The 27214-nt window shown below is 41.4% G+C and overlaps 1 protein-coding gene across 10 annotated transcripts in view; it reads right to left on the reverse strand.

Annotated features, from left to right (window-relative positions):
- LOC120436748 overlaps positions 1–25641 on the reverse strand; it is a 34231-nt gene extending 8590 nt beyond the window's left edge. The window contains exons 1-3 of one of the 10 annotated variants that reach the window (XM_039607616.1): positions 25586–25636; positions 4147–4342; positions 787–4048 (exon numbers count right to left, since the gene is read on the reverse strand). In XM_039607616.1, the coding sequence (XP_039463550.1) occupies positions 808–2148 (1341 nt within the window). In that variant the 5' untranslated portion in view covers positions 2149–4048; positions 4147–4342; positions 25586–25636 and the 3' untranslated portion in view covers positions 787–807. Of the gene's footprint in view, positions 1–786; positions 4049–4146; positions 4343–5071; positions 5340–6465; positions 8507–8642; positions 9657–12690; positions 12845–24787; positions 24849–25585 lie in introns of those variants that run through there. The other 9 variants (XM_039607617.1, XR_005610578.1, XR_005610577.1 and 6 more) reach the window with 9 other exon arrangements.
- Between the last annotated feature and the right edge of the window lie 1573 nt (positions 25642–27214).

Genomic DNA, 27214 nt, shown 5'->3' on the forward strand with positions numbered 1-27214 from the left:
ATGTGTTTTTGAACTGCCCAAGAATTAGTGGCATGGAGGTAATAAATATATATATATATATATATATATATTTATATATTTGTTATAGATAAAAACCTCCCGATTTGGAGCGATGATGTTTAAAATCAATCTTGATATCACTGTGTGCTGTATTATCATTAATTATGATTTCCTGTATTCTTGTGAATTTCTTTTGTACCTTTTCCGTGAAAGAATGGGTCACTCACAGGAAATCAGTGAATTCCAGCGTGGTACCGTAATAGGATGCCACCTGGTCAACACCTCCATTCGAAATTTCCTCACTACTAAATATTCCAGTCAGCTGTTAGTGGTATTATAGCAAAGTGGAAGTGATTTGGAACAACAGCAACTCAACCACAAAGTGGTAGGCCACATAAAATCACACAGCCAGGTAAGCAGATGCTGAGGCACATACTTTTTCAATTTTCTGCATAGTCAATCGCTACAGATTAGCTCAACAATAGTGCACAGAGAGCTTCATGAAATGAGTTTTCATGGCTGAGCATCTGCATGCATAATGTCAGATTTGGTGGTGTAGAGCAGCGGTCCCCAACCTTTTTTGCACCATGGACCGGTTTATGCCCGACAATATTTTCACGGACCGGCCTTTAAGGTGTCGCGGATAAATTCAACAAAATAAAACTAGTACCGGTACCGAAAAAAAGAAGATTTATTCATAACACACGTGAAAAGACCCAGGAAAACAGAGTTAACGATAAAAACGATAACAAAATAACACTGAAAACCGCTAAAAACCCTGAAAACCATACATTTCACACCTGAGCCTCAACTCTCGCGGCCCGGTACCAAACGACTCACGGACCGGTACCGGTCCGAGGCCCGGTGGTTGGGGACTGCTGGTGTAGAGCATGCCACCACTGGACTTGGTACCACCTCACACATGCTCTTCTCAAAGAATGGTTTTCTTAAACATCCAAAGCAGAGCCGGTTTTCATGGATGAATGCCTTTTTATCTTCAACACTCTTAGCTGCAAAGATGGGACACTTTGAGATTCCATGCGTTTCATTTTTACAAACAGAACAAGGTGATTTTGGTTTACTAATGTTTGTGTCTCGTTTCTCTTGAGCGGAACTCTTTGGTTGCATGTTTGTGTTGAAGACTTTGGCTCTCTTTGGGATTCGATCATCTACAGGTTTGAAATTCATCAACAGTGGAGAAGCTATCGGGTTGCAAGCTATCCGTGCTTCTCTACTCAGGAAGTCTGTGAAGCATGCAAGATTTGGATAGGTGCCAGATTCGTCAAGTTCATCTACAACAGTTCGACTCCACTTGCGCACGATCCATTCTGGCAGTTTTTTGAGCAATTTGTGATTTTCTTCACAATCGTTTAGGATAGCTAGTCCTTTGACATGTGGGATTGCTTCAGAGCATCCTTTGAGGAAATCGGCAAACTCTCGTAGTGCTAGTGGGTCATTTGCGCTGATTTTTGGCCATCTCATGAGTTTATCACGAAATGCTTTCTGTATAATGAATGGGTTCCCATATCTGTCCTCTAAGACCTTCCATGCTCCCTTGTATGCATTTTCTGAATCTTGGTAAAAGAAACCTACCGCTTTGCGTGCTTCTCCTGTGAGGTAATTTTTCAGATAAAACATCTTCTCGCTTGCTGGAAGAGGTTTTCGATCAATCAGATTCATGAATGACATTTTCCAATCGGTAAACTGTAAAGGGTCCCCACTGAATGAGGCAGGCTCAGGGACTGGCAAGCGATTCATACTTAATGAGCTAGCGATTGCTTGTGCTAAGCTGACAGACTCCTGGGTCATTGTCATTTCTGGAATTGCTTGGTGGGGTTGGAATGATGCGGCATTTGGATTCAGTTGAGGTTCAATTTGCCTTCTGTAGCAAGCAGAGCTAATTTTGCTGTCAATTTCTCTGTTGTGGTTCTCAAACCCTTCAAGGCTGTTGTACGCCTTCACGCGAGCTGTTGCTATAGCAACTTCTTTGTCTGCTTGTAACTGCTGTAGTTTTGCTCTTTCTTGTTCCAACTGTTGTTGCATTTCCACCTCTTTTAGTTTAATTTCTGACAACATTTTTGCCTCTTTGAGTTTCCATTCACTTTCTAACTTGTGAAGATGTGCTTGCTGTGCTCGAATGTCTTCCATAGCCTTTGATTGCTCCAGCTTGGCAGCAAGCTCTGCTTCTGCATCTACTCTACTGCTGCGGGTACAGGATGAGCCAGAGTGACGGCTCAATTGCTCTGACAACTCTATAGAGCTTGCAGTTTCCGTTATGCTGTCGCCAAAACAGACCCATATTCGTTCTTGCTTAACACTTCTCTTACTCTTTCTTTCTCAAGATGGTTATTATATTCCTCATGAACAGTCTTTAGACGGTCACTTATGAGGTTACATATTTCCTTTGTTAGCGTAACACAGGCGTCCATTTTGTTGACAATGTCAGGTGTTGTGTTACTGTTACGCAGGATAGGTTCATACTGTGAACTTACAGCGTCGTGCTTTGCTTCAATGTTTTGCTGCAGTTTACTGAGGTCTTCTGCTGAGCAGAGGGATTTTAGTTTTGTTCTAGTTTCCCTTGCTACGAGCTTCCAAGAGTTATAAGTCTTGTTGAATGATTTTTCACGTTTTCTGATATCCTGGTTTTGCATCTCTAGTCCTTTCTCTGTTAATTTTCTCTCACGTGAGCTAGATTTGCATGGTGCGTTTGTAGGGTTGCCTGTTTCTTCTTCTGTTGAGCTGGATTCACATGGTACGTGTGTGGGGTTGTCTGTTTGCTCTTCTGGTAGTGACATTTTGTTTCCGTAGCTGCCTTAAGTCGATTGTAGCTTTGATTGCCTTACTGCCTGACTATACTTTTAAGCTGTAGTTAATCTTTACCACAGAGTAACGCTGTGTCAAACATTTACTGATTATGGGCATTCAAAGGTATGTTTAGTGTAAGACAGCAACAACAAATGTTCATAAATTAGCTAATGAGCTTCACCTTTTAAACCTTTTCATAAACAGACATCCTGTGAATTATTATTCCACAAAAAACACATTTTGCTCACCAAGAAACATTAACCAGATTCAGGAATATTATGTGTTGGAAGTCCATGAATTATTTTGGCCTCGTAATATTGTTTAAAGAGTTTCTAGTTATGCATTAAGCTTGTGCATGTGTGTAAGCAGTCCCGTGTTTCTTCTTGGTAGTCAATGTCTCTTTCAGTATCTGGAGTCCTGAGCTTTAGTATGCTGTTCTTTCTAACCTTGCGAGTGCAGTTTGTGGATGCAAGTGGAATCAGCTGGCTGGTAACAGGTTGGTAGCTGGATCTCTGATGAAATGGTGTCAGGTTCTCTGCAGGGATGGCAGGTCTCTTGCAGTCAAGGAGTTTTCACTGTAGCTGCCCACTTGGAATTACCACTCGTGACGCAGAGAGCTTCGACTGATGCAACTTTATTCTCTTCTCTTTAAACCACAGACAATATGGCACCGTGAAAACTCTTTCTGCTTCCAAGGGTGCTAATCATGCTGAACCAACTAGCCAACCTCCTCCATGCACATCTCTTAGCCAGTTCTGAAGCAACGTGTTTGTGTTGTTTCACTGAGAACAGAACAGGAAGTCTGACACAATAAAAGATGAAGTTCTAAGGTACTCTTCAAAATAAAAGCGCAAAGTAAAGTGGCTTTGCCAGCATTTACAAAGGTGGCATCCCGTGTCACAGTCTTATCATCATCCAATTGGAGAAGAAACATTTACAGGCCTCCTGGTTTTGTTTTCTGATCCTGCAAAAAGACTGAGGACAACAAAGCCCAGAGAACACGAGATACACAACATCCAACAATCAGACTCAACAGCCTCCATAAATGAAGAGCACCAGGTTGGTCCAGTTATACTAGATATGAGCATACTTCACATTACTGTGTATGAATAATAATCAAGAGACAAACTTTGAAGATGCAGAGCATGAGGTCCCATCATCATACTGTAAACAAATATCCACCAGGCTTCTTTGTTGGCAGAGGTGATGATTCTCCCATCAGGGATCAGTAGCGTGTATTAACCTGTGGTATAAGCAGCAGTCACTGAAATATTACTGTTTCAGATAAGAAATGTACCACATAAAAGCCAGGGTGGGAGGGATCTCTGCAAACTGACTTACCTCTGCAAGTGTGAGGCTGTTCCTCCAGCCTCAACAAAAATCTGACTCTCCAGTCACAGACAAACAAAAAAACTCCAGCTGGGAGATAGAAAACACTGTCTGGGTCTTGCTGGATGTTGCTGGTCAGAGTCCACACATTAGCAGAGTGGTTCTTGGTCCCACTGACCCATGTGGACAGTGACTGTGGAGAACTGTTCTGGAAAATGGAAAAGAGAATTAAAATAACAAAAAGCCAAACAGGATTTCCACAAAGACTTTCATATTTCAATTAAATATGAACAGGTTCCTCAAATGTAAGCAGTTAAGATCTGATTTAATTTACATCCTTCACACAGCACATTTGTCCAGGCTGTCAGGTAAACATAGAATTAATCTCAGGTAACATGACTCACAGTAGAGATTCAGTAGGAAAGATTGCCAGCTCTAATATTATTACCACACCAACAGCTCAGATTTCTAGAAATATTTAAACAAATGTCAGTCTATCTGTAGTGGCGGCACTCCGTCTCTATTTCACTCTTCTGTCCCACCTTTAGGAGTCAGTCCGGCAACATGCATTTGAAACGCGAGCAAGTCCATTTTCTTTTCTTGCAAAAAAGATGTTTATTGAAACTTTGAATTTACATGGCAAGACTCGGTCAAAAAACTGTGTTGCTTCCAGCTTATTTGACTCCCCAACTACGTAATTACAGTGTGCCGGAAGCCCAAAATACTAAAAAGCGCATTAGAATGTCGCACTTCTATATTTTTATACCTTTAACAAACAGTATTTTGAAATTAACTAGAAAATATATTCTTAACAACAAACATGTATATTTCTCCTTTAATCGTTTTACCATTAGCAATAAAATTAACCTTTAATTGGCTCTTACATCATCTGGCCCCTAATTGGTTAGGCGGGAGAACTAAACAATTACCAACTTACACATCAATCATTAAGAGCCAACCTAATTGTAATGTCCATGAACAAACATTCTTTCTCTTCATCGTTCGGATGAAGCCTCCTCCAGAAGACACAACTTGTTAACGGGTCTTTCCAGGATGCTGCTTTTAGTTTTTACTTTCAATCTTCGGACTGTTCCACTTGAGTCTGGCAACGTCTCAACCACTCTCCCCATGAGCCAGGAGTTGCGTGGAGAAGAACTGTCCACCAGCAGCACAAGATCTCCGACCATGAAGTTTCTTCTCGGTTTCAGCCACTTCTGACGCTCTTGCAGAAGTGGAAGATATTCACGAGTCCATCTGGTCCAAAACAAATCTGCCAGATATTGAACCTGTCTCCATCTTCTTCTGGTGTACGCATCATTTTTGTTGAAGACACCTGGAGGCATGAGGGGCTGTGACTTAAGCAACAACAGATGGCTCGGCGTTAAAGCTTCAACGTCATTTATGTCATCTGAGATGCTTGTCAGAGGTCTTCCATTAATGATGCTTTCAATCTCACACATTATCGTATGAAGACAATCTTCATTTGGCACTTGTTCCTTCAAGAGAGCGCTGAGAATTCGACGCACTGTTCGAATTTGTCTCTCCCAAACTCCACCTTGATGTGAAGCAGCCGGGCTGTTAAAAATCCACTTTATACCTTTTGGTTGTAGGACTCTTTCTATTTTGTCATTATCTAATCTTTGCACGGCTTCCCTCAACTCCCTTTCCGCTGCCACAAAGTTTGTGCCATTATCTGACCTCATGATGGTAACTTGACCTCTTCTGCAGATGAAACGTCGAATCGCATTGATACAGGAGTCTGTGTCAAGACTGTCTGCAACTTCAATATGTACAGCTCTGAGAGTGAGGCAGGTAAACATGACACCATATCTTTTGACAGTACCCCGGCCCCGCTTAACATCAAATGGGCCAAAGTAGTCAATGCCAGTGTTCGTGAACGGAGGTTTGTCTGGTAGAAGACGGTCTTCAGGTAAGTCTGCCATCCTCTGTTCACCAACCCTTCCAGAAATCCTACGGCAAGTTTGACATTTGTTGATTATCTTTCTGTCAGTGGCAAGACATTTTTAAACATTGAAAGAATACAGAAACAGTCAGAGTTTTGTTCAGAGAACTACGTGCATGACGGGTGAGTGATCGGGTGATACTCACACCGAGGCTTTTGCAGTCAGCTTTATTTATACATCGCAACATTCCCTGTTTTTCAGGCTTTAACAGACAATCTGGGCATGTATAGGACACAGTGTGTGTGTGTGTGTGTGTGTGAGTGTATTGTCTATCTCGAGGAAAACAGAAGCCAGTTGGGTCCTGTTTCCAAGGGTGTCTGCAAGATACTTTTACAGGAGTCAGCGACACTGCAGGGCTCATGTGTGTGTGTGAGAAGAAGCAAAGACAAAACATAAAGATATGTGAACACTATGTGCTTTTCAGGCCTTTCTTAACATAAGCATGTGAGTAAATGAAACATTATAAGGAAAAACATCACAAAATCTCTTAACATTCCCTGCTGTTGTTCATATATATTTATGTACTTCAACTACTAGTCACTTGCAGAAGCATTTTCAACTAGAGTATCATTTTGTGAAAACGTACATGATCAACTTTATTGGGTTCACACAGTTTAGTGCTTAAAAATCATCTTCTTCAACTTGTACCTTTTCTTGAGCTTGTTCAACTTGAGATAATGCGATGTAAGCTTGCAATCTTACAGTAAACATTTTGCTTATCATACTCCGAATACAAGGCAGTATACATGTGGGAAATAAGCAAAGTAGCATAAGGAGCATTCCAACGAATGTTAGTCCTTTAGTGAGTAGTGACTTCCACGACCCGCTAAACAGCCATGTGAGCCAGTCCTCGGTGTTGTGTGTGTAATCTTGCTGCTGTACTCGTCTGAGCTGACGTAGCGTGTTCAGTGCGTCAGACATGTTGGTGGAATGCACATTATTAGGGATGTAGGTGCAGCAGGTTGTATTAAACAACACACAGAGACCGCCTTTCTCGGCCAAAATCATGTCTAACGCCACACGGTGTTGCATTGTACTAAGGCGCAAGGCGTCGATTTCTTCATTCTGCGCGTTATTCACTTTACAGGATGCATTCAGGAACAGTCCAAAACGGTAGTTCAGAGTCTCAATTCTAAGGGCGTGCTTTCCAACTCCTACCCATGGGAAAAGGGCATGGGCGACCTTTTGTCCTGTGGTCCAAAGCTTGAATTCCTCTGGGACGTCAGAGCCCCAAATTGGGTCGTGTGGTTGTATTGTTCGTCTCCGGCGTGTCCGCGCACGGGCTGCTCCTGCTGTTATCTTGAAGGTGTGATCGCTTAGCATCAGTGGCACACATTGTCCCTCATAGTTTTCAGGCACGGCTAGGTATGTTTGGGGTTGTTTGTCATATCCTTGACACCACCAGCCAGTCCCCTCGACCCAGTAGAGTTTCTTTGTAAGAGTTGGTAGTGTCAGGGTGTATTGGCATGCGCCAGATAGGCTGTAGTGAGTTGCTCCTTTGGTGATGTTGACAAACATGACACATAAGGGAAAAGTGTACGTGGTCACCACAGCCAGCACAGTGATGTTTGGGGTGCTGAGTGACATATTCACCCAGTGTTTGTCCTCACAGGCGTACGTGTACCTGTTAGGCTCTGACGTGTTGGTGATATTAGTGCATAGGTCCATCAGATAGGTCGGGTCTTCTTGTCCTACTGTTGTGGTGACGTTGATGTTCTGGACGTTAGGGTCTCCCAGACATATCCACTTCTCCAATTTTCTCATCGTTTGGTTATCACAATGTCCGCGGGCTGCTTTCTCATATATGCACAGTCCTTCATTTAGTGGTGCGGGTGTGCCGTACAGGGTCAAGTGTTTTGCAGTTAGAGGCATGTGTGAACAGATGTAACAGTTTTTGTCTCTTGTGGAGTTGTACACATAACGGTACCAGGCATTGTTCATCCATGGGTGGTTGTGATCTTGTGTCATGTCGTCTGGATGTATTGCGTCATGGGTCAGTCTTGTCTCCAGGTGGTGCTGTTCTTCTTCTTGTGGGATCAGTAACAGCAGTCCCAACAGGATTGTGACACTGGACACCAGAACGAGTATGGTCTTCATGATGACCGAACACACCTGGTCCTGTGAGTGAGTAGACTAGGGGCGAGAAGAACAAGGGCGGGATTTACCCAAACAGCCCTCTCTCCACCTCCCAGGTCACTGACAGGCAGGGGTGCTGGCGTCTTAGTGTGGACTGTCACTCACTTTTTTACAGTGGCTCTGGTGAATCCAGGAAGGTCGTTCAGCAATTTTGCAGGCTGTTGGTGTGGCCAGGAGGACTTGGTAAGGTCCTTCCCACCTCGGGGAACTCCACTTTTTCCTCTGGAGCACTTTTATCAGGATCCAATCCCCTGGTTTCAACCTGGAAGAGACTGGAAGAGAATCATCTGGCAGTTGATTGTTCAAAACTATTTCTTTGTTTTCTAACAGTTTTGTCATCCATTCTGCTAGTGTTGTTTCTCTTATGGATTTGTCTATCGGTTCACTTGTAATAGGTACTCATGGGTGATATGAGAAGTGATGTTTTATACTGAAGCCCAGTGCTTCAGAGACTTTTGATATTACTTCATTTACGAAGTGTGTAGCACAATAGACAATTCAATCAAGACCTTGAGCCATAAACAGACCTCACGCACAGACATTGTTTTCATAACCAGACAATCTTAGACCTTGTTCCTTAAATCTACATAAATATCCTCTGGGTGACATAAAACACATTTTAAGTAATCAATTGCTTCTCATAAAAATTATGTATTGGGATGTTTGTGTGCAGCATTTTGCATGAGCATAAGCATTTGCGAAAGCAAAGCATTCTTCATTGCATAAGCGTGTGTGTGCCATTTCTCCCTCTATCAACGAGTGCACATGTGTTCATGTGTGTGTTTCACTTCATTCTGAATCGGTGTATGTAGATGTGTGTGTGTTCATCATTTTCCTGTTCTGGTGTTCTGGGTAAACCACAGCCTGAAGCGTGCCCTGGGGTCCTGCCCTCCTCCTTTTCAGTCCGCTTGCCACCATTGCTGCTGTTCAAAGTTCAGTCTGTCCTGGTTCTGACCTCAATTGGGACAGTCCTTTTCTCCAGTGTCCATGCTCACTGCAGGTGAAAACTGCATCTTCTTCTGTGTTTTGTCCATTTGACCTCAGTTGCTCCTCCTGTCTCTGGCACGCCCTTTTTGCTGCCGTGTTGGTCCATCACTGTCCTGCACAGTGTTAATGCAGAATTGTTAAGGTCAGCATTCTTTTGCTCGGCCTTACTTGTCATTCGGCTTGGCAGGCGTCTCGTCACAGCTCTGTCAGCTGAAGCTGTCTGGGAATTTTCCCCCGTGTAGTGAAACGGGCCTTGGTTTTAACGCTCTCCGTCTCCGCTGCATAAGATCGCTTTTCTGCAGCCCTGTTGACATTTTCAGGAAATTGTTTTTGTAAGTCCAGCTGCTGCAGCATTTGGTCAGGGTCACGTCGAAGGTGGTACAGGGGAGAGCAGGAGTCCAGGTCAGCCTCGGCTTTCAGGGCCGGCAAAGCAGCCTGTAATTAAACATAAAGAGAAGAAAAAAAAACAAAACAAAACAAAAACAAGCAGAAGTGTATGAACAGGAAAATTATGTTGTGCTGGCTGTGATACAAAAAGAGAGGGAGAAACACCGGGCAGGCCCTGTGTCAGCCTTCCCTTTTTTTTTTTTTTTTTTTTCTTTTTCTCACGATGTAATCAACTGATAACCCACCAAGTTGACAGGACAACACAGGTAGATATTTAAATTCTTAAGATCATCTTTAAAAGCACAAAAAGGAATTTTCCTTCCGTCTCACAATTTGACTTTTAACCACTAAAATTGTTGTTTAATCACTGGTTGGTCATACCAGTCTCTTTATTTTCTTTTTGAAGTTTAATTGTTGTCCTGCAACCCAGAGGGTTTATTTGTTAGTAATAGATAAACTTCATCATTTAACAACAGGTGTATATTAATTTTTGCTGCTTTAACCTTGCTGGAAAATCTTCACGTGTTCATGAGTGTAAGCTGTTTTTTCATTGCGTTTGTAGGCAGGTTAATTTTATCTTTTCCTCAAACAAGGCATTTCTCTAACAGTTGCCCTTCACTCGCTTGTGCTAAGAAAGGCAAATGTGCTTGTAGTAGTTGTGAGATTATATCACATTATACCTGTAAACAAAATGAGTGAATCATGATACTGCTGTAGGCCACATCATACTTCTTGTTTAATCAGTATTTAGTTTCAGTTTGCATCACACCTCCCAATTGAAAGAATGTGAAAATCACCAGATCTATTAGATAGGTTTGTATTATCCTATACTGCTGATTTACTGTGAGTGAGTTACACTGTTTCATGACATTTCATAACGCTGAGTTATGAAAAGAGTATTGTGTTCAGAGAGTAGGGGCCTCCCTTTTTTCTTTCCTTTCTTTTTTTTTCCCTTTGTGATGGTAAAAAGAACAGAGCACATGCCACGGGAGCGTCACCCCCACCTTTGGTGGAGGCAGAAAAACAGGGAGCCAAGGTCATAACTCAGGCTCACAAAGAGTCAGAAAAAATGTGAATGCTTAGTTTTGTGGCTGTGGTGCATTTTGTATGGCTTCTTTTCTTTTGTTTAGTAGCTTTCTGCCTTCACCTGAGAGGGTGTGCCCTAAGCATGTGACTTCAGGTCTCCATGATTGGAGTTTATTTAAAGATAAATAAGATGATTTCATTTATTGCTCGCAGATCATGCACTAAACGGTATTTTGCAGTATTAGCTGTCTTCATCACTTAAACAAAACATCACTCTTTGTTTTATTATTATTATTATTATTACTATTATTTTAAATTCTCCTTTCTCAAAAACAGAAAATGAAATTGTATTTGTTCTTTGCTGAGAAACACAAAATTACATTTCAAACAAAAAACAGACAACCCAGCTCTCAGCTGGCTCTGGACTTATCATCATCAAGGACGCATGGTGAGAGCTACTTCAGAAGTTACAGTACTCATCACTCAGGCAACATTTCAAGAAACAAAAGAAACAACAAACAAAATTCAGCACACTACACAGAGAACGACAACAAGACACAACTGAAGATGTTGTTCTTGTTTGTTCTCCTTGAATTTTAGAATAAAGTTATTACATCTGCATTAGTAAATCATATGCCTAATCATTATGTGCCACTGTGATCCACAAGTATGATCACTGATTTATTCATTTTTCAACCCAACAAAACAAAAAACAAGTTACTGATGGCTTGAACGCTTTACACACGAGTCAGGATGCAAAAAGGCTGCTGCCAAAGACAAATCAGAAGCATGGGGGAAAAAACTGAGCTCACAGACAGCTTCATGTTTGAGCTTTAATAGCTCTGTTTCCCTCCCTCTGATGTGTTCTTATGCAGCCCCTGCTCTAAAAAATGTGTAACCTGCTCATCAGCTTAGCAGTGACCATATATTTAATTCAGCTTCGCAATTGTGTGGCCTTAGCTGTTGTATAAAGGGTGTTTAGTTGTTAGTTGTCAACATATAGTATGCTCTATATCTCAACAATGTCTCATCTAGGATGACAGGTTTTCAAGCAGGTCAAGCGTCTCTATGCACTTGATTAGATTTGGTATTTTCTTCATCTCATATATCATTATACTGAGTTTGAGCAAACCTTAAGCTTGATTCAGACTACTTTTTAACAATAGTATATTACAATATACTACTATACTACAAATATACAATCGTCTATTATAATATTTCATATATATATTTTATTATGTATCCATCGAGGGCTGGGGTGATCTGCAGTTTCACCCCACCCAAGCCGGAGACACACTTTCCTTGGCTGAACAATGACACAGCCATAATATACCTTATGCATCTCTCTTTTTCACTTATATCTGCTTGGAGGGTTTCTTTTAATTTAGTCAATGTGGAGGGGCTACATTTTCCCTCCCATGTGGGACATTTAGTTTACTTTTGGATTTGTTGCCCATTTCTAAGTTTGTTTAATCGATGCAATACTTATATTTTATATTTTATTTATACTGCCAGCACACACTGTGAGACGTTCTGGTACTAGAGTCAGAGGAGGTTATTAAGTCAGCCTTCTACCCTGAACTAAATTCAGGGCGGACTTAATTTTATGCGTTGACGCGCAACCTTTTCTCTTTCTCACCATCCAGTACTCACAGGAAAACAATAGGAGTAGTGCAGGAGCCTAGAGCTCCTATTCAATGAAGCACTTACTCCTCAACAAACATTCAGCGCGCTTAGACAAAATCCTATTTTTTATTTGACACTCTCGTTTCTCTGGCTACCAACCTTTATTTTTGCTGCGGATTGAGCCTCTCAGGGCGTGTTAATCCGTCTTACACAGGCGAGCGTGAGATATACTGGCTTCCAACCCTTACTTTTGTCGCGAAACGGGCCCACACAGGGCAGGTTGTTTCGTCTTACACGGGCGAGCATTTACGTTACACAGAACACATCTGTCCTTTGCCTTTTCGGTCCACACAGGACCCTTCTACTTTGAGCAGTGTCAAACTAAAATCGATTATTCAACGCAAAGTGTTTCTGGCTGCTTTATATTCACCTTCAATGTTGCGCTGTGTTCTTTTTCCCGGCGTCACCGAGAACCTGGCGTCGTGGACCTGTATAAGACACTGGCCAATAGGCGAATGTACGACCCTGGGCTTTTCTCGCTTCGCTAGAAACGGTGGTTGCAGTGCAGGTACTCACGGCGTCAGGATCCGGTGGTTCGTCTGTGAATAGTTAGATGATACAATAATATCAATAAACTATCCGGCTCGAAGGACCAATTAAATGTCAGTGGCAAGACATTTTTAAACATTGAAAGAATACAGAAACAGTCAGAGTTTTGTTCAGAGAACTACGTGCGCACGGGTGAGTGATCGGGTGATTCTCACGCCGAGGCTTTGCAGTCAGCTTTATTTATACATCGCAACATTCCCTGTTTTTTCAGGCTTTAACAGACAATCTGGGCATGTATAGGACACAGTGTGTGTGTGTGTGTGTGTGAGTGTATTGTCTATCTCGAGGAAAACAGAAGCCAGTTGGGTCCTGTTTCCAAGGGTGTCTGCAAGATACTTTTACAGGAGTCAGCGATTACTGCAGGGCTCATGTGTATGTGTGTGAGAAGAAGCAAAGACAAAACATAAAGATATGTGAACACTATGTGCTTTTCAGGCCTTTCTTAACATAAGCATGTGAGTAAATGAAACATTATAAGGAAAAACATCACAAAATCTCTTAACACTTTCTAATTGCCGAATTGGCTTGTGGAATCCAATATCTGCATCGCAACTGGGCCAGCACATAATTGCGACCACAGTGACCAGTTCGTTGATGGATGTCTCTCAAGATGATTTCAGAGACTTTGCTGTGTTTAGAAAGAATTGCTGGCTGTTTAGCATTTTCTGGCAAGCCTGATTTATTGAGTCTGCCGCCAACTCTCAGCACCCCATCTCGCAGAACTGGGTCTAATTTGAACAGCTGGCTGCTACAACTGAGCTGTCCTCCCTTCTGTAGGATTTTGATCTCCTCTCCATGATGTTGTTTCTGGCTGAAGCGAACAATTTCTGATTCGGCAGCCTCAAGATCCTCCAAAGCAAGTGCTTTCTTTCCTATTGCAGATTTAAATGTCTCCATGTGCACTTGCAACTTTAACTTTTGCTTTTCAGGATCATTTTCATTTTTCTGGACTATGTTCGAGTAATGTTTTCTTTCTTCCTTTAACATCCACAGCACCTTCCTTAGCTTCATTATCCAGGCCACTGCTCTTTTCAGTTTAGTCCAGTCTGAATAGTAGTCAATGACATGTTTCATCGGTTCCATGCATTCCTCAACTTTCAGCATATTAACCGTTGCTGAAGTCTTGACTTCTGGATCATCTTGAAGGTTTTCCTTCTTTCTCACTGGCTGTTCTGGCCATTCATTTTCATCTAGAAGATAGTTCGGCCCGTGAATCCATGAACCTCCTTCCAGCAGATCTTTTGGCTTTAAGCCTCTGCTTGCTTGATCTGCAGGATTTTCTGCCGATGTCACATACTTCCATTGCGATGGCTTGGTTGCTTCTCGAATCAGTGAAACTCTATTTGCAACAAAAGTTTTGAAGCGAGATGTTTCGCTATCAATGTATCTAAGCACAGTTGTGCTGTCCGTCCAGAAGACTGATTGTTGCAGAGGAACTTGAAGTTCTTGTCGCAGTAATCTGTCCATCCTCACTGAAATCACTGCTGCAGTCAGCTCAAGCCTAGGAATTGTGACTTGCTTGAGCGGAGAAACTCTTGATTTCCCAATGAGAAAGGCACAATGTCTCTTGCCATGTCTATTTTCCATCAACAGGTAAGAGACAGTTCCATATGCGTAATCTGAAGCATCGGAAAAATGGTGCAACTGTGCAACAACAGTGCATCCGAAACCTGTAGGCTTTAGGCATCTACTCACATGGAAGTTGGAGAGGACTACAACGTCTTCTTTCCATTTTTTCCAAACTCTTGCATGCTTTTCGTTGATCTCCTTGTCCCAACCATGCTGCTCTTTACAGAGATCTTTCAACAAAAGTTTTGCAGGCAAGATGACTGGTGCTAGAAAGCCAAGAGGGTCATAAATTGAATTAATGACTGACAAAATGCCTCTTCTGGTCATTGGCTTGTCTTGCAACCTTATAGTGTAAGTGAAGGTATCTGTTTCTGTGTTCCACTGTACACCTAGAGTTCTCTCAACTGGCAAACTGTCATGCCTAAGATCCAGATCTTTCACCTCGTTGGCTCTGTGTTCTTCAGGAATTGACATCAACACTTTTCTACTGTTACTTGTCCATTTTGTTAATGTAAACCCTCCACTGGTACACAGAGCACGAAGATCACTGACTAATTTCACTGCAGCCTTTTCTGTAGCTACACTTTTCAGACAGTCATCTACGTAGAAGTTGCACAGGACTGTCTGAACAGCTTCTGGAGATGCTTCTTCCTTGTGATCTTCTGCCGTTCTTCTTAGCGCATATGAGGCGACACTTGGTGAGGAAGTAGCTCCGAATAGGTGCACCATCATCCTATATTCCTTCATGGGCTCATCCAGCTTGCCATCTGGCCACCAAAGAAAACGAAGAAGATCAGCATCCCTTTCTGGTACATTGACTTGGTAAAACATTGATTCAATGTCTGCCATCAGCGCTACTGGCTCTTCACGGAATCTTAAAAGAACACCCACCAGCGTGTTAGTCAGATCCGGTCCCTGCAGTAACTCCTTGTTTAGAGACATATCCTGGTATGAAGCCGTACAGTCGAACACGACTCGCAACTTTCTCTTCTTCGGGTGATACACCCCATGGTGTGGTATATAGAACACTCTGTTGTCGTCACGGCTCAACTGGTGGTCTGGCACTGGAACTGCATAGCCCTTGGTGATGATGGTTTCCATGAAGCACTTATAATCTTCAAAAAACTGAGGATTCTTCTTAAACTTCCTGAACAAACATGCTATCCGCTGCTCCGCAACACAACGGTTGTTTGGCATTTGCAGATTCTCATTCTTAAGTGGCAATCCAATGTTATAGTGTCCGTTTTCAAAGGTCGTTGTCTTTTCTACTGCTCGTAGAAACTGTTTGTCTTCTTGTGACATTTCCTCTTTGTCATCATAATTACGTTCCGAAAAATCAATGTTATACTGTTGGACCAGTAGCTTCTCAACTTCCACTAAGGAGATTCGGCTTACTGAGAAATGTGGTTCTTTGTTTTCTGTGTCATTTAGTTCTTTTCTTATGGGTCCATTCACAACCCAACCAATGGTGGTCTTCACTGCATAAGGACCTCCATTTTGTCCATTAATGACACGCCATGGCTCCATTGCTTTTGCACAGTTGGCTCCTATAAGCAGGTCTACATTAGCCTCTATCTCTGGTAGCTTCACTTCACGTAGATAAGGCCACTTCTGAATGTCTGACTGCCTGGGTATGTTTCCACTACTCACAGGTATACTAGTGTGAGTGAACACCTTGGGTAAGTCAACGAACTTGGAATCTTCCAACCCACACACTTCCAGGTCTGATATAACAAAACTGTTCATGAGTTTCTGTTCTCCTGGTTTTTCTTGACTCATGGTACTTAGAAGTATCCGTGTAGGCTTTCCTTTAACATTCAGTTTCCTTTGTAGATCTTCAGTGCAGAATGTTGCCGTGCTTCCCGGGTCCAAAAAGGCATATGTCTCTATATATTTACCACTCATTTTAGATTTGATCTTGACTGGTACTATAGAGAGCACACATTCCTCTTCTCCGGCCCCTGTAAGCCCATAAGTCTCTTGACTGACAGGAACTTGAGCACAAGGTGCCTCATCATTGTCATCAGTAACATCCTGTGCAGAATGTCTGGGTGCTTTAGTGAACACTCTTTACATTCCATTCTGCGCTTACAGAACTTGCTGAGATGCCCATAAACCAAACATCCAAAACAGAGTCCCTTTGACTTCAAGAAATCTACACGTTCTTTGTGTGGTTGATTCTTAATCTTGCCACAAGAAGCAAGAGTGTGAGGCTGCTGACAATACAAACATGGCTTCTCAAAGGCACTCACTGTCTTGACTGAATTTTCAGTTTTAACATTTGTTTCTTGTCTTTTGTTCTCAGCGGAAATGTTGGTGGCAAAACTGCTTCCTCGAAACTCCTTCTTTGCTGGATATCTTCCCTTTTGGTCAGTCTTTCCACTTGTCACTGCACGGTTGTCTGGGATATTACCAAAGAGTGGATCCATAGCTATTTTAGCCTGGCGGTCTATAAAGTTCACCAAATCTGCAAATCTTGCTCTTTTGCCCCTCTTTTCTTGGAGTTCAAATGCTTCTACACGCCAACGTTCTCTGGTTTTGTAGGGCAGCTTGGATATCACTGTGCGCAGATTGGTTGGATTATCCATCTCTTCCAAAAATTCAACATCCTCCATGGTGTTGCGACATCCAGTCAGGAACATGGCATAAGCATTTAATGCTTTTGCATCATCATTTTTCACTTGCGGCCATTTGAGTGCTTTCTCAATGAATGCGCTTGCGATCCTTAGCTCATCTCCGTAGTGCTTATGTAGCAACCGTCTGGCCTCGCGGTAACCTTTGCTAGGAGTCATGTGAACACAACTGCGAATTAGCTCCTGTGGTTCGCCAGCAGTGAACTGTTCCAAAAAATACAGCTTATCTTGATCGTTATCAGTCTTTTGCTCTACTGCATGTTCGAAGGCTCTTATGAAGGCCTTATACTGTAATGCATCACCTTTAAAAACAGGAATGTCCTTTGTTGGCAACTCAGCCAGCTGCTGCTGTTTCACAAGTAACTCAGTGATTGCATTCTGCTTCTGCATGACTGACAATAGATCATCACTTCTGTTAATGTGAGCATTAAGCCCATGAGTGGAGACTGGATGAGACAGTTGTGGTACCTGTGAGTTTTGCACTTGTGAATTAGCGTGACTACTCACATCAGCTTGTTGTGGGAGCATTATGCCAACTCTTTCCTTTTTAACTCCTCTACCTTGCGATCTTTGTATTGACACATAACTGCTCAGACCATCTTCAGATCTTTCATATTCTTTGAGCACCTTTAATTTTGCTTGACTTTCTGCTAATGCAGTCTCCAACTCTAACTCTTCCTTTTCTGCTTTGACTCTTGCTGTTTCAAGCTCAAGATGTTGCCTAATCCTGGCCAACTCTAACTCAGGTTCCTGCTTTTTCTTCAATGCTGCGGCTCGTTCCAGCAAGGCTGCGTGTTCTGCCTCCTGTTTAGCACGAGTGGAGGAAACTCTAGATGTTGTAGATGCTCGGCTGACTTGAGACCCACGCGAGCTATGAACTGCATCCTTTCTAGCTCCAACCTGTGATGCGCTGTCATCTGGGTTCACAGCTTCCTCCAAGTCATCTGTAGCGTGCTCCTGCTGCTCAGCTTCATTTGGAATCATATGCTTATGATCCTCTGCTATCCATTTCTTTGTTGTTTTCATAAACTCTCTTATTGATACCATTTTGGGTTCAAACCAGTTGTCCTGGTCAAAAATTTTTTCTTCTTCAGACAAAAGGCTCATAACCTGGTTATTGTGACTGTGAAACTCATTCAGAGCCAATGCAAAGTCACTTTCCATCTTTTCATTCACATTTTGAAGGTTCTGAGCATCACTCATCATTGTCTTTATCGCCTTTATTTTGTCTGTGATTGTTCCTAATGTTCATCTTCTTAAGGCAATGAATCTTTGTAATTTTTCTTCCAAAGCCTTCTCTGTTAACTTACACGTTCTTCCCACCTCTCTTTCGTCTGCCATCTTACAAGTTGCAGGGGTTTATTGGCTCAAGTTGCATGCACTATTTGTCTTCTCCTTAGATTTTTTTTTAATAGACATAGTGTAAACCAGCTTCATAACGTGCCAAAAACTCCACATTGACTGCATCAAATCCTGTTTTACAACATGCAGTCCCACACGCAGAGAAAGAAAAAAGAGAGCAGGGTTGACGACGGCACGAAGTTAAGTTTCACTTTCGTTTTCCACCAAACTTAACGAGCCGCCGAAAGACGTCCTTTTCCTCTTACAGCACGAAGTAATAAAAGAGTTTGTTACCTTCTTCTAAAGAATAATCCAAAGAATTATCCGGTTCTGTGCCAGCATCCTTAAGCAGTGCCTTTTATCTTACATTCCGCTAGGCTGCGCCCTTCCATCCGAGCGCCGTGCAGCCGATCCCCCACATATTGGTGAAGCGAGTTTTTTGACTTATGTAGTGGCGGCACTCCGTCTCTATTTCACTCTTCTGTCCCACCTTTAGGAGTCAGTCCGGCAACATGCATTTGAAACGCGAGCAAGTCCATTTTCTTTTCTTGCAAAAAAGATGTTTATTGAAACTTTGAATTTACATGGCAAGTGTTACGAAATCAGTTTTACCCCAGTTCTTTCATTCGCGAGGGATCCAGAAAGCGGCACCGGAACTCAGTAATCATTTTTACAAAATCTTTATTCATCTTTATTTAAGCATGCACTTCTAGAAGGGAAGACGAGGCCGGTGTCCCTCTGCAAAATCTTCACCTCTTTGTTAGTCACAGCCAGCTTTATAGAGGTGACCCCATCATAAAACCCCCCACGGTGTGCTCCAAACTCTGTGTCTGTGTGTACACTGTAAAAACGATAACTAGTAATTGTTGATTTGAGTAAAGTTTTCAAATTAAACTGACTTAGAAATAAAACTTTCCATTTACAACCTAAAATAGCTTGTCTGCCCAACAAATTTCTTCCATTGTTGTCCTAACTAAGATTTTCTAGCGAGCATAACAAAGATTATCAACTTTTGAGTAGATTTTTGAGTCGAGTTGGGAACCGTGGAAACCCGTGAGGTGACTGGCACACGTCGTGGTCTGAATAAGTTTGAACTAGACCAAACGAGTCTGAGCAGACTGTGTGATAGTGGTTTGTCGATGTGTTCTGAACTGAAAATCTGCTAAGAAACTTTGAACAAACGTGGCCAAAGTTGGATGAAAATTACAATTTTTTCGACCATTACGGATTTTACCTGGTCTGAAGTTGGAGTGTATTATTTGACCATTTTTGGACAGGTGCGGGAGTTGCCGACCATTTGCCCTAGCAGGTAAGCTAATGACATCTGTTATTAGGATTTTCTACAAGCGCTAGGCTGCATCCTCCTGAGGACCCAGGAGGGTGGAACGAGTAAAGCACTGAAAAAAAGCCAAACAATAACATATTTAAGTCATCTAAGGGACTTATATATCATGTTTAAGCTAGCGAAGGACCGCTGGGGGTTGAAAATGATATGCCAGGAGTTCGCTGTTCTCGCTGCTCTAGCGAGTTTTTGAATCCCAGCTACCTATCGAAGCTGGTGGTAACAGACGTCTCCGAAAACGTAGAAGCATTTTTGCAAAAATGTGTTGTCTTAATAAACTGAGCAGATATTTGAAATTTACACAGCTACATTCTCGCCTGAAAATACCTTAAAAGTTTACTTTGTGACCCAGAAAGAGTAATAAGAGTAATATTAAAACTAAGTGGCTGCCGCCATTGTTTGAAACTAGAATCTGCTGGGCCGATTCTAGTTTCTGGCATAGGGTGGGCCACGAAGGATACACCTGACCCATCCTTCAAAGCTGTGGAAAGTATTGTATTGTTTTGAGAGCCTTTTTGTTGGTGGAGTATTGATTTTATGTACAATTCCACGGGTAGACGCGATCTGTACGGTCCGACTTTGCACATGCGCAGTAAGGATCGGGGAGTCCGATCCGTAACTTTTTTTTCTCTTTTTTTTTTTCTACATTATATTGAAATGTTTCATTATTGCAAACATTTTCTCTCAGGCGGAGAGAGGTCGTGGAGTGTCAGCCTATGGTATCTGAGGTCCAGGAGAGATGACCTGCGCTGTTTTCCTCTGAGTAGGTAAGACTGTCCTAATTTATTTATAATTTAATTATTATTCAAATTGGGCATGATTTATACTTATATTGAAGCAGTATACGGTATTTGCTGGGTAATGCATTACCCCAGCAAATACCGCATTTTATTATCTTGTGCTACCACTCCAGTCAAGGCCCTTGCCAGTGTTATATTGAAATCCTTACCCTGAACATTTCTGCCAGTACAAGAGTCCCCATGCTCAATCGAAATTGTGAAACAGAAAGGCAATCTCATAATTTTGACTTAGCATGTATTTTTTTTCTTTTTGTGCTAGAAATAGGACTTCTATAGTCTGAGATTGTTAGGGAAAGAATACTAAGGCAGGTCACAGAATCTGATTGGTCACAGATTTTGGTGCAACTTAGAACATAATATGTATTTTCATATTGATACTGGGTTTTGTGGGTGTGTTTCTATTCCTGTGCAAAAGACGTATTCATGAGAGATTTTTGAAGTAGGTAGGTTTTGCTGTTGATAACACAGTCAGGCATATAACATGGTGCAGACTGTCCAAGACAGCTACCCAGGAATTTTCTGTGCTGAATAAATGACAATATTTTGGTGAATGTATTGTTTAGATATCTGAAAATTTCATCGGATCACAAGCAAAGACCTCCTGGGGACCTTCAATGCATCCCTTGACAAAGTTGTGCCTGGCCTGCTGAAACTGTACTGGTCTAAGAAGGAGCTCTTGGTGAGGAGATGGAAGACCTCCTGGATAAACTTGATGAACAGGTGAGTGAAGTGCTCCTTTATCTGACATTTTTAGAAGAGAGTATACTTTTCTCTTAACAGAAACTGAAAAAGATGTTGGCTTCAAACAAAACACATCAGTGGACATGTCAGTAAAAATGAATGTCATGAGTCATTGCTTTGTTCTTATTTGGCAGTATTTTATTTAATTTGTAAAACGAAAGTAAAATTGTTAACATGGTGTTGTTGTTTTTTTTGGGGGGGGGGGGGTGTACGTTTTGCGTGTTGCTGGGTCTGACCTGTGCTTTACTTTCATTACTATGAGAGTTCTGATTTTGCATTGTGTATAGTACACCATGTTACTTCACTAATTGAAATTCTTGTTTTCCACTGAATACTCTTTAGACATCCAACACTGTGTCCAACGGGCACTGAGAGGCCCGCCCATTTTCCTCAAGAGAAGATGCAACAGAGGTTTTCCTGAAGTGCTTAGTAAGTACAAAAAAGTAATGCAAGTAAAACTAATTGCTATGAGATGTTTTTAAAGGATGAGTTTATCCAAAATGAAATGTACACTTTCTCAGTGCAGTCCAGATAATTTTATAGTGGGGATTGCAGTTGTCATAACACTCACTCCTTTTTTTCTGCTGAGCAGCAGCTGGGCATTGTTAGTGGTTGTTCCATAGCAGAAAATATTTTTGTACAAAACTCACAAGGTGGCATTAATTAAAAGAAAATAAGCTTTTTCTTCTTAAAACCTCCATGGGTCAAACGACCAGCATGGTATAGAGGTTAAAGTTAAAATCTTTAGAAATTTGTTTTGTCTTTAGTTTTTCTTAGCTTTCAATAATTCATATTTTACTTTTCTTCAGGACACTGACATTTTGGAACCAGTGTTGAACGGTGCATCAGTTGCCATCCTCACCATCCTACAAGATGACGATGCTGATACGTCTGTGCGAGAACATGCAGTTGTGTTGGAAGGGGACATTGTGCTACATAACATTCCAGATCTCTACTGCCCTGGCACACCTCTTTGGCCTTCTGTATGCCCTCAACATTGATTATCCAAAGCAGATGAGTTTTACCTTTGAAGCAATTCAGGCCATCTTATTTTGGCCTGGTCGGACAATATGAAGGTGAAGTGGATAAATCATTATTCGAAATGTAAATTTTAGTCAGATGAATCTGTATTGTTGAGAATATATGGTGAAAATTTGTCTTGTAGTATTTTAAAAGATTTGTTATAGTGTTAGTTTCCTCTTCATTGATGGTAACATTTCTAAGAACTTTTAACTTCCATAGTTCATCATAGTAAGCCTGTGTAAAATGTCAATGTCTGGGTACATAGGCAATCGTTTGTGGCACTACCCTATTTAATGTGCAATAGTTATGTTCAGCTTTTACAAGACGGTCAGGGTGTGTGTGCATGAATTATTAAGTTGCTGGACACTTTTCTTTTTGGTTCTGGACTCTGGAATTTTAACGTCTCTGCTGGGGTGCTCAAAGCACCCAAAAGAAACTGGCAACAACACGTTTTTGTTTGTTTGTTATTTCTTTTCTTTCTTTCTTTTTTTTTTTTTTTTTTAACAGAAATTCACCCTACTACCCATGACATTCTGAAATGTACTGAAAAGACTGTTGAACAAAATAAATAAGCTTTTAGATAACATTGAATTGTGCTTTGTTTTATTCTATATCTATTTATTAAGTGTTTTTCAAGTATAATAACAACATACATTTTCCTTTGTTTATATAGGTAAATTTTCAACTCACTGGAGTAAGAATTGTATGATTACTCAACAAGAATATCTGTGTTTGGTGAAGGCAGAAATACATGGCATTGAAACCAGAATTTCTTCGTTAGACTTCCAGGATTATCCTAATTAGGTGAACAAGAAGATCCAAGTTGGCAGAACTTGTAAATCTTAGTTGAGTCAACAACAGTTGGCAAAAGTTGAGAAAACTCAAAAATCTCTTGCATCATGTTGCCTTGAAATTTTACGTTTTCTCAACATTTTCTTTTTTACAGTGTATGCACGAGCCTGTGAATGCCTGTGTGTGCACGTACCCATGTGTATGTGAGTGCACGTGAGTGAATGTATGTAGGTGTGGGTGTGTGAGTGTAACAGTCAAAGCACTGTTTGTGTGTGTCTCTGTATACGTACTTCCTGGGGGTCATAAAAGTAATCTAACCCAAGTTAAACCAAATTCCTCTAAACAACAGAAGACAGAGTTAACAGATTACAAACACTGAGACCCCCACTCTGCATCCACTGGGCCATTGTCTTACATTTACAAATAAGGTGGAGATTCTCCTGCAAGCCTGCTTCTAAGTAATGGCAATTATGAGTCTTTATCAAAGGTACAAGCATCAGCATCAGCAACCCCCAACTGTAGCTTCCTGTCTCCTTTTATGACACCAGACCCCCAGTGTCAATAAATTCCTTTCTCTCTAAAGAATTACACACTCTTAGGCCACAGCTAAACCAAACTGAAACACAGAGACAAATCCTTCCTTATTACTGTGATCTAAACAAATTTAACACATTATATTCTAATAATTATTTTCTTGTACTCACACAAGACTCGGTCAAAAAACTGTGTTGCTTCCAGCTTATCCGACTCCCCAACTACGTAATTACAGTGTGCCGGAAGCCCAAAATACTAAAAAGCGCATTAGAATGTCGCACTTCTATATTTTTATACCTTTAACAAACAGTATTTTGAAATTAACAAAAAAATATATTCTTAACAACAAACATGTATATTTCTCCTTTAATCGTTTTACCATTAGCAATAAAATTAACCTTTAATTGGCTCTTACACTATCCATTCGTTTTCTTCTGAATATTCAATTCATGCTCACAGTGGGAGGGTGGGGGGGGGGGTGTTGTGGAATTTTTAAAATAAAGTCTGCAACACAGGAAGAGCTGTGATCAAGCTATTTATTACTGCGCGCAGGAGAGCCAACACACATCAAACATCACAGTTCAGTCATGTCAGCTCTGCCACAGAAGTCGTGCTCCCACTCCTTTATGCACTCCAAGGAAGAGGGAGGAAGTTACAACCTGATAATACCACACTTCAACAGATCAATGGTTAAGCTGTTTTGTGCCCTTGGCCTTATCAGCACCTGTAAAGGGAGTTATTTTCTCAAACTGCTGATGCTGAAGTAAGTTCATCTAGTTTTAGAAACTTTCACTGAACAGTCTATAGCAGTGTCACAACTAAGCATATGCATAAGCACTTAAATACTTTAAATGAGAATAATAGAAAATTTCTATTACAGAGGCTAGAGCCTGTCCCAGTAGTCATAGGTAGAGCACACATGGACAGGTCACCAGTCTGTCAGAGGACTAACAGAGAGACAGACATCAGAGTAACAAATCTATTTAAAATTAATGTAAGCTTGCTACAGCTGTATGTATGAACATGTGTTTCTGTGCTCACAGTCCACCTCTCTGGAACCTGCAGTTATTTTTAAGTCTACTTTAAACAGACCTCACAAAAGACTGATGTGGCTGGATCAGTAGTCTGATTTAAGTACGATACCTTTGGCCAGGGATTAATCTGGTACATCGCTTCACTGCAGTCTTACGTATTTTCCCCACACCTGAATAAAAAATACTGATATATACAAATAACAGCTTCAGCTGATGCAGCCTGACTCAATCTGATTCTAGATGTTCAGCACACACAGAGACACAGAGGTACTATTTAAAGTTTAGTGTTAACCTGAGTCACTGATCATTTACAGTATTACAGAGTCTGGCAGTCTTTGCATGATGTCCACGTCACTGTAAGTTTCTAGCTGACTCTCAGGTGTGACAGGTGTGCCAGCAGGAAAGAGTAATAAGAACCTGCATCCTGAGGTTTGTCATGCAGGATTAAAGGAGCCAGGCTTTGTTCACACAGCTAGGATTGTATTTTACACTGACCCTGGGTCAGTATAAGTATCATACAGTTTAAACGAAGCACTGAAACTTGCACATATTTATTATAGATGCATTGAAGCTAATCGGGATATTTACTGTCAATCTGTGGCTGCGATTAATCACTTTACTGGAAACTTTATTAACTAGTAACTTCATCAGTCATGACAGAAGCTAATATTTCTATCCTACCATCGTTTAAACAGTAACAGCTTTACTACAATATAAGCTAACGTTTACACTGTAACTTTAAGCTAGCACCATAAAGACAGTAAAACACGTAATAATATCTACAAATGCATCTTAAAGCTGTTATATTAGCACTCACTGTATTACTAACATAACCACATTAACATTATTGACACTCGCTGACTTTTAATAGTCATTCTATAAATGCTGTCCGTTTAAATGGTCTTACCTGTAACACTGCTGTATCCACCGGATTCCAGCCAGAGTGGATTCTGGAGTCTTCCCACGCTGCTGTTAGTGATCCTCCATCTGGATGGATGATAACAACCTTCTGAACAATCTAGCAGGTGGAGATGGCCCATATCTATGGGACTGATTTCTGCTAATAACGCCCATTGTGATAACAGTAGCGGTTTTAGATACGGGCGACGCGGGCGGTTGCCCGGGGCGGCATCGTGGTGGGGGGTGGCATCACGGGCATCGGCAAAAAAAAAAAAAAAAATTGCTCGTACTCATGCTGCCCCGATGTCATGCCAGCGCATATTGGGAATGGCATAGGCACCGATCGGTTTTCTATCGCGCATTTGCTGGGAGTAAGGGCGTCCTCCGTTTGCGAGGTGCGCCTGCTGCTTGCGGCACAGGGAGGAGAGGGCGGGGCGGCGGGGGATTCTCTGGTGGCTGGAGCAGCATCTAATAACCAACTCGCAAAATAAAACAAAATAAAAACAAAGCAACAAACACGAAAACACCAGACATTATGATATAGACTTATAATTTGCACCGATGTTTTTCCTTTCCTGCTCGCTGCTGAAGTCAAAGTAAACTTTATTGTCATCTCCGCTACATACAGTCCAGTATATAGAGAGACGAGACGACGAGGCTCCAGTTACAGCAGTGCAAGTAAACAAACAATAAATATAAGAAGAGTAAGAAAATAAATATACACTTTAGGACTACGGGTAAAGGGATCAATAACAATTTAAAATTTATATTTTATGTTTTGATGATTTAAAGTCTCACACACAACCCGTGGAAAGGGGAGGGAGACCTGCTGCTTCCAAATAGAGCACATTTCATTCATAATGTTGTAAATCCAAGCCCATTATGTATTCATGATTTGAATCCTGGGTTCAAAGCCATCAGGTGCTCAGTTTAGAAAAAAGAGAAAAGAAGAGGAGGAGAAACGAGCAAAAGATACAGGTAAGCAGATGTGTCATTGGATGATGGCAGGTCATCCTGAAACAATCAGAATCAGAATACTTTATTAATCCCTAAGGAAATGATGTGGGTTACAGTTGCTCCAAGAAGAAATGGTAAAAATAGTAACAGTAACAGACTAAACTCCAAACAATACATTATGTTACAGATTTTAATATTAATTAGTCATTGTCAATTGTTGATTTGTCCTGTTCTCATTGTATGACAAATTATGATGGCTGTTTGGTAGCTGTTTACTCTCTCTCTCTTCATATCTGTGTGTGTGTATGTTTCTCTTGTGAAATTCAGTATGGTTCCGACAAAAGTTCTATGTTAATGTATAATCCTGTGTGTGTGTGTGTGTGGGGGGGGGGCGCCAGAGGGAGTCTTCGCCCAGGGCGCCAAACAGGCTAGGACCGCCTACTGCCCTCCATAAATGCAATAAACGATACAAAAGTAATAGCCTATAATTAATTTATCTGCCGTATCTGCTGTTTCTCAGGTAGTTGTTTACATTATATAATTTATTGTGTTCTGTATACGTCACTACAATGTGAAATGTATAAATATATGGACAACAGGCTCTTCCGCGGCAATCTTTTGTCGTCAATAAACAACGTTTAGGGAGCTCTATAGTATTCAACAAGAGGACCCTGCACGT

The sequence above is a fragment of the Oreochromis aureus genome, unplaced genomic scaffold (assembly GCF_013358895.1).
Source record: "Oreochromis aureus strain Israel breed Guangdong unplaced genomic scaffold, ZZ_aureus HiC_scaffold_105, whole genome shotgun sequence".
Classification (NCBI taxonomy): Eukaryota; Metazoa; Chordata; class Actinopteri; order Cichliformes; family Cichlidae; genus Oreochromis; species Oreochromis aureus.